Genomic DNA, 8,722 nt, shown 5'->3' on the forward strand with positions numbered 1-8,722 from the left:
GTGTCCATTAAAGACTGGCTGTTACAGCCAGTATTCCACTGTATCCAAAATTTGGGTTGGTGAGCTTCAGTGAGAGGAAAACAAATGAGACACAAACATTTTGTGAAATGCCATCCATAATGAAATTTTGGCCCTTTGCCCACCTCTACTCCAGTATACAATGAGGTGTATTTATTTCTATTTCAAATTGTTGCAGAATCGTTTAAAATTAAAACAATTGAAGCTTTTTTGTGATTGAAAACAATCTTGTTTGTCTCCTGATTTGTTTGTGTTGCTCAGTTATGCGCTGAAGCTCAGAAATGAAATATGCAACAAATATAATTAATGTAATTGGACCAAGCTGTACATGTGACCCATTGAGAAATCAACATATTTTCGTACTTGCATTCAGACATTTTAGCACAAAGCATCATTTTTTGACCCATTCTTGCACATTTTCAAAATCTTACGACTTTGCCGTCTGTAACCCCTTGAAAAAGCGGTTATGAAAATTTGAGACGATACCAGAAGGGTTTTGAAATGATTTCTAAGAAAGAGACATTTTCACTTTCCTAGTAGAGAGGAAGATGCTCCATTGGTTACAGCATTAACTTAGGACTTTGGAGCCCTGGCTTCAGATTCCTGCTCTGCCAGAGACATCCTTTGTGACCTTGGACAACTCATTTACCATCTCTTAGCCTTGGTTCCCCATCTGTAAATGGGGATAATACCTCACAGGGGTGTTGTGAAGATAAATACATTAAAGATTGTGAAGTGTACAGGGATCATTTTGTTTTCATCACCAATGTGATGACTGGAACAACGTTATCTGGTGGTTCAACATCTTTCATGGTGTATGGGAGAAAGAAGATGGTATGTTTATATGTAAATTGTATCAGGCCAGATCCTGAGCTGGTGTAAATTGATTTCAATGGAGCTGTGCCAGCAGAGGATCTGGCCTTTAGATTTAATTTTTCTTTATATACGGTAGTGTTAAAGAATATTTAATATGTGTATCCAGTCACAACTTAACTGGTCATTTCTTACTAGACAGAATCATTGGAAAACTCTCCCTTAATAACGTAGATACTGTTAAGAAGCTTACGGTCTGCCCTGGTGAGGCATGGACTTCTTGATCTAATGGGTTTAACAGGGTTTTCAATCTCAAATAATAATGAAAATCTTCGCCCTTACTGAGTACTCATCCAGTTGATCTCAGAACACTTCACAAAGTATCATTATCCCTAGTTTTGCAGATGGGGAAACAGAGGCATAGCGAGGTGAAGTTATTTTATCATGATCAGTAGCAGGACTGCTGGATCATGCCATTTCCCCTAATTTCTAGGATTCTGTGTTGTTCCTTTATTTGACTATTGCTCCCTCCTTCCCCTTTCAAATGAATGTTTTTTCTATGCTTTGATTTCTAGCTGATTTTTTATTATGGAGTTGCAGACAACTGGTGCCCACAACAGTATTTTGAAGAGATCAAGATGGATTTTCCGGATGGGGACATTCGGCTCTGTGAGAAGGGAATCCGCCATGCTTTTGTCCTAGATGCCAGCAGAGAGGTGGCGGCGATGATCACAGACTGGTTACAAGACATTCTGACCAGATTATAAACACTCCTTCAGTGAATAATGACAAGAAAAAAAAAGTTGCCCTTTGGTGAATGTGTAATTCTCTGTCAGAGTCTGACCCTAATTTTTCTGTGCATTATAGATTATGGCTTGTTTTCTACTGAGACATCTTACAGAAGGATAAAGTCCCACTGACTGGTCTAAAGTATAGCTCCATCAGCACAATAATATTGGATCCCCATGCTGTACCAGCAGGGCTCTACAAGGCATTTCAGGGATTCTATCAAATATAGATCAGGACTTTACAGAGTATGAAATAATTATCAGCTGATAGCACTGTCCACAAAATTGGTATGAGAACTACCAAGACATCTCTTTGGACACATGGCTGGTAAGTGCTAGAAGAGCTACACGTTCAAAATGAGAGCAGGGAAAGGACAGACCTAAGGTCAAAAGTGTCAGAGTGGAATGTCTCAAGTTAAATAGCTAAATCCATGTTCATCCACTTACATAAGTGGCGTAGTTCTCAGAGGTACTGCACACCCACTGCGGTCAATGGGAACTGCAGGTGTTCAGCCCCTTTAAAAAATCAAGCCACTTTTGTCATGTGCCTAAATATAGATTTAAGTCCCTAACTCTAGAGGGATGCAAGATTAAAACTTTTGACCCAAATGCACAAGTTGAATGAATTCACAATAAGAAAATGGCCAACATTTCTGTCACAACTGGATGTGCATATGAAATTTCATGAACCCTTTTAAAACATATAGGCCCAGATCCTCAGATGATGTAAATAAGCTCCATCAGTTTGTCAGTTTGTATCAGCTGAGGATCTGGTCCTTACTCTAATACATTACTGATAAATACACTTCATCATCCTCATGCACACTCCTTCGCCCTTTTATTTCACTTCAATCGAGATTGCAAACAGTGCAAAAAAAAAATCTGTCATTGTGAAAATGACACAAAGCTAAGAATGAAAACTCTGTAGGCATTGGGAGCAGAAATTGCCAAGAGAGACAGGTGGAATCAGGAAAAGATGTCCTAACAGTGAGATTGTGAAATAGTCTCTCAAAGGAAAAGATATGAGCCCAGTCCCCAGAGACACTTAAAAATAGAAAAAGCACTGGATAATATAGTGTAAGGAGCAACCCTTCCCTGGCAGGGAGATTGGTGACCTAATATGTCTTTTACATCTCTGACTTGTATGATCCATTAAGAATTTAAATAAGGCACTAGGGGAGATGATAAGGAAGTCCTGTATGATGCAGGAGGTCAGACTGGATAACCCAAGAATTCTCTTCTTGCTATTCCTTTATATGATTACACACACAGTCATTTCTGTTTAAATTCCTTTGTTACGTTCTGATATTTAAAGGCAAACTGTAGCAGAATCCAATTTCCAGTTTTCTGTGGACTTGTCTTCAAAACTCCAGGGTTGTATAACATCTGGTACACCAATGAATTTATGGATGATGTTTGTGAATGATGTTAATGAAACAGAAGATGATGCTTAAGGTTGAAATGTTAGGCAGTCTGTAGTGGCATAAGTTGAGTGTGTGTGAGGCAATTGTCCCAGACTGTTCTGTGAAACTAACCCGGTCATGGTTATTACAAGCTCATAGAAGCCGCCTTCCCTCAGCAGGACCATAGTGGCACAATAGAATATATGTTGTTGCCTTATATGGTCATAACAACTGCAACAACAAAAATCACTGTGCCCAGTTTTGAAATCTACAGTTATATGTGTGGTCAAACAGCCCCCAGATGCTGATATGCAGTCATTTTAAATGTTCTTTCTGCTGCGGCTTCTGAACCCATGTTCTGGCATAGATACTCCATGTGCAGGGTGAAGCATATATATGTATGTTAGCAACAAATGTCAGCATTGAGTTCAGTAGATTCTTCTGTAATTACGTGTTGATATGATTGAATAAATTGTTCATTCCTTGCAGTATATTGAATTGAATAGCTGGGTATGGAATCAGTTTGTAAACATTCAGCTGTTTTAAGTGGCCCTTCCAGAGGTAGAAAATCTTGCCGTAACAAGAGACTACAAGCAACCACCGAAGCCTGGAAACTGAAAACCTATGGCGTACTCTTGTTCACGGTGTATAATTCATATACAGAAGATGGGGAACTGACTTCACAATACATGAACTTTGTGTATTCTTTTTATATTGTTCCTCTCTTGTGCCCTGTTAAATGATGATAGTAAATCCCACTGAATGCACTGAGACCTATCATGTGGGTAGAGATGGTCAGTAACAGCCAGACCTGCTGCTGAATAATCCCTTATGACTTTATTAAATCTGTTTGCTCTAAGGCTAATGAGAATTTTATGAATCAATCAATTCCTTCCTCTTGGGAGCTGATTCCGCATGGTTGAAGTCTGGAAATACGCTACTCTGCTCAGTGCTAACAAGAAGGGGCCTAGTTTTCAGAAGTAGTGACCCCCCTCTCCGCCCCGCACCTCTTGTTGAAGCCAATGGGAACTAATCAGCACCTCTGAAAATCAAGCTCTATGTGTTGTGCTGACTGATCTGATCTGCAGTATGAGAAATATTATTCTTTTCACGCTGAGAGCAGCAGGCTTTTCACCAGGAAAATCCCAACTCCTCTGGTGCTAAGAGGTTAGCCAAGATCCGAGGCACAGAACTTCAAAAGAGAGCATGGGTCAAACATGCCAGTTTAACTGTAAGAATACAGTAAAACCTTGCTAATTTGCAATAATGACTGGTGACCGATTGTAAATGAATTAATTTTGTGAATTAGGCCCTGATCCAGTCAAGCTCTAAAGCTCATGTTTAACTCGTGAACAGCCCCATTAACTTCAACGGGACTTCAGCTGATGCTTAAGTGCTTTGCGGAGTAAGTATGAGATGTTGCATATCTAAAGGTAAACACAAGGTAAGTGTTTTGCTCAATTGGGGCCTTTTGGAGAAAGTGAGCAAACACAGTCAGAAAAGTACAAACATTTCTAGCAAAATGGACTTGCTTGTATTTTGACATCAATTATTTGGTTTTAATTCTCCTACTTCATAACCTAGTGCCTGCAGAATTTTCAAAAACTACTGCCTGACTTAGGGGCCCAATTCCCATTTTCAAAAGTGACTTAGGCACATAGGAGCCTACATCTCAGTGAAAGTCAATGGATTTAAGCTCCTGAATCACCTAGACTATTTAATCTTTGCTGCCAACAGCACCTCTTTGTATGTGTTATAGTATCTGTGGTTTAGTGAGATTCCACTATATAGGAGAAGTTTGCCTGATATGTGTACAGCAGTTATAGTGGAGATTTTGCACTGGGACATGAAGCTAAGCAGGGAGGACAGTGTAGGTACACACACACAGCAGAATCTGTCCTCTACAGTTGTTCACATTTACATATTTAATTTTTCAGCGAATCAGTTCATATTTGCATCTTTTCTTCATCTTTTCTTCCACCACCCAACACCCGAAGCCTAGCTAGCCTACGAACAAACACTCTGAACAAGAGACAAAGTTTTTTTGTTAGCACAGTTGCTCAAAACGTTATTGGATTTGTGTAAACCTGCTGGACCCAGGAGACTGTCATGTTACTCTCAGTGTCACAGGTCACGCTCAAGCTCACAGTTACAGTGAGGTTCTGCGTCTCTTCGCTCACAGCAAAACGTTCTCTTTCTCAGCGTTTAGACAAAATAAGAATCCAGGGAGAGTTTGTGAGTGACCCGGCACCATTAAAGCAGCATATATTGCTAGAACAACTGATGGGATTTTAGTAAAAGCAAAAACTGTAGCGGCAGTAAATACAATCCGGTTGCCAGAAGTGATTGTTGCTCAAGGCGGCATCACGCAGAAGTTATGAAACAGGACAATTCTCATGCACAAGTGGGACAGAGGAAGAAAAAGCCACTGCCTTTGCCTCGAGAGAGCCTCAATTAGAGATTATTTTCAAGTGTTCAAGCTGATGCTAAGTGAAGTGGATTTTTCCATTTCGTATATTGCACAAAAGTACTTGCAAGAAAATAATTGTGCTGCGGTTTCCTACCAGTTTGCAGAGGCTAATAAATATAGCATGTTGTTTAAAACATATGACTCATTTTTCAATGTGTAGTTTGTTGTTCAAATCCTTGCTGAAAAGTTCTCTACTACCCTCTGTGAAGAAACTCAGAGTGTAAAAGACAGCTGGAGAATGCTCCTTATTTTTCCTATTCACTAAAATCTCGATCTAACATCCTTTAAAGCCCCCAACCTCTCAAATACACTACACTATACCCAATCTTCACCAAAATCCTTTGGTATGCAGGCCATATGGAATGGAGTTTGGCAGGGGGAGGGGCAATAGAGGCATTCCCAATGCCAGTGCCCAGTTTTTCGCTTTTATTGAAGGGAGAAATCTTTTTAAATTGCCAACAATGTTTTTGTGCCAACTACACTTGTTGTTAGGAGGAATAATGTTCACAGTTTGAGCTGTCCTATATAAATGTTTACTTCATCTATTGTTCCTTCTGTATGGGTCCCTTTTCACTAGCAAAACAGGTGAATCTACACATAAGAGATCAGACAAGAGTGAAAGTCAAAGGGATAACAAATGCAGATTATTGGTCAAGGACCCAGTACTGGGAATCGCTTAAGCATGTGCCTAACTTTAAGCATATGAGTAGCCTCCTGGAAATCAATGAGATCATTCAAGTGCTTAAAGTTACACACGTGCTTAAGTGCTTTCCTGAAGTGGGGCCCAGGATAGGTGGCACCGGGTAAAAGTCCTTTTACATGCTAATCTTTCTTATCTCTAACTTACAGCAGACGAGAGTGAAGATTTTAAAAGAAAAGGAAAACAAGTTATGTGGCTCGCCAGATGGGGGTTTCCTTCTGTTATCATAACCCTATGGGCTTGCACCAGGCAATTTCCAAAACAGGACAGAGCCAAACACAGCGACATTCCTTTGGAAATTTCCACTTTGTGGGAGAGAAAATTGAAGTACTTGCATAAATGAAACAATGGCCAGGTAATATTTAACTGGTGAACATAGACTGAGCCGTACCTCCTGTGCTATACTTTGTACAAAAGTCCTCCCAAATCATCTCCCCAGACATCTCTTGGGGTTTACTAAAATGTGTAGAACTGCATGGGGTATGACAGGAAACACTCCAGTTAAGTCTCCACATGGGTATAAGAGCCTGATCCGAAGCCCATTAAAATTAGCTGCAGTCTGGAAAATGCCAGCATTATAAGAGTTAAATACTTCAGGCAAACTTCTAGTGTCTGATCTGCATATGTTTCTCTGGCTTTGAAAAGTGATGTTGGTCTGTTGTGAATGAAACACATATCTGATGCATTTCAGGATTTTTCCATGCTCCTAAATGTGCCTTACTGCAAATAAATGCGCTTACAATATTGTAGATGGTAAAGTTCTAATAGGAGGCATTTTTAGTAATACACCACTCTTTCATCTTGTGTAAATCACTGAGCTGGTGTCCATTTTATGAACACAGTTTAGAACAATTCATTCTCTACACCTTGATTTTTCTGGCAATTATGTTTATGCAACTATTTCACCAAATATAAAGGTCCCACTGAAAACACATGCAGCAAAGATTCGTGCATAGATATTGGACAATCCCTTAATGAATGTAGTCCCCAGAAAGGAAAGGTTTTCGTAGGATTTGTTTTTCATGCATCCCATGAAATTAAAAGTTAGCCTGAAAAGCATTTTTGAAAGGACTTTGCCAAAATAGCTTTTTATTATATATAAAAGGAGCCTGACATTTCAAAAAATAAAAATGAAGAAAGAAGAAATAATGAAGGAAGACCAAAATCCAAAGGATGCTTAATTATAAAAATTACTTAATACAAAAATTGCTACCTAAATACTATGTGATCTAATGTCTACAAATTATCACTAGAGCTGGTCAAAAAATTCCCAAAGCAATTCATTAATATTTTTTTCCAAAATGTTTCCCTTTTTTTTTTTCCAAATTTTGAATTCAAAATTTCATCAACATTTTCAAATTCAGTTTGTTTTGATCAGATATTTAAATCATGCATATTTGTCCCCTGGATATCATTAGCATTATATCTGTGTGAAAAATAAATTACAGAGCCATGTGAGGGATGCAGTTGTCAGTCACATTTTACTGTCACCTGCACTCTGCCCCCTCCTTTGGGACAGCTGTTAACATTTCTCGACTCTGAGCAGTCTCCAAGGCTTGCCTTTTGTCTATCAGCCATAAAGACATTTCCTTCTTTCCCCCTTCCTACTCTTAACAGGTGTTAAGGCTTAATACCGTGAGGTGATAATCATTCTAGGCCTAATACATCTAGGCACATAACTTCATACCAGGGGGACTACTCATGCTTAAAATTAAGCACGTACTTGGTCATTGGCTCCACAGGAGCCAATGTGATTGGCACCTTGCAGAATCGAGCCTTCAGTGAGAGCATGACTTGGCCTAAGGTTGGTAATGGGTGACAGGGAAAAACTCAGTTTTACTCTCAGGGCCTTATTTTCACTGACACTTGTGTAAATCAAGAGTAACCGCAATGAAATCACCACTCTGGTGGAAAACTGTAAGTGGGAGGAGTATCCAGGTGCGTAGAGTCCAGTTCAAGGGTGGGAAGAGCATTAGATGCCCAACTCCCATTGAAAGACAATGGAGTTGGGCCCTTAAATTCCTTTTTTGCCACCCTTTCTCATACCTGGCTAGCATGTGCTCTCCAATCTGCCCTGAGTAAGAGGTGGGGTGTAGCACCTCACGTGGGTCATCAGGGTTTGAACAGGTGACATTCAACATCACAGCACAACCATCTACTGTTTGAACTAAAGGAGTAATCCCTTTAGACCCTGAGCCACTTCCCACTAAAGTCAGGGGAGAAGCTTCTATTGATTAATTGCGAGTTGCCTGTCTAGTAGCCAAAGTAGGTGGGCCGTTATTAGTTGCAGACCAGACAGCAGGGATGTGACACACCCTCGTTGCTCTGCACATTTATATAGAACAGAGTTTGGATTAGAAAGGAAAAAGTAGTTAATTTTACATTGCATTTGTTTTTGCTTTTAATATCCTAGACAAACCAGGAAGTGCAGACACTTTAGCGATACAACTAGACCAGTGAAGGATGTTCATAACCAAACGTACTCCATTTTTCAACACACACAAATCCTCAAAAGGAAGAAAACTTTTCA

The 8,722-nt window shown here is 39.7% G+C and overlaps 1 protein-coding gene across 4 annotated transcripts in view; it reads left to right on the forward strand.

The window, feature by feature from the left end:
* The window catches only part of LDAH (lipid droplet associated hydrolase), a 183,642-nt gene extending 180,132 nt beyond the window's left edge, over positions 1-3,510 (forward strand). For 3 of the 4 annotated variants that reach the window (XM_065587612.1, XM_065587611.1, XM_065587613.1), the window contains one exon: positions 1,407-3,510. In XM_065587612.1, the coding sequence (XP_065443684.1) occupies positions 1,407-1,598 (192 nt within the window). In that variant the 3' untranslated portion in view covers positions 1,599-3,510. The remainder of the gene's footprint in view (positions 1-1,406) is intronic. The other variant, XR_010599388.1, reaches the window with a different exon arrangement.
* Positions 3,511-8,722: the final 5,212 nt, after the last annotated feature.

This window comes from Chrysemys picta, chromosome 3 (assembly GCF_011386835.1).
Source record: "Chrysemys picta bellii isolate R12L10 chromosome 3, ASM1138683v2, whole genome shotgun sequence".
NCBI lineage: Eukaryota > Metazoa > Chordata > Testudines > Emydidae > Chrysemys > Chrysemys picta.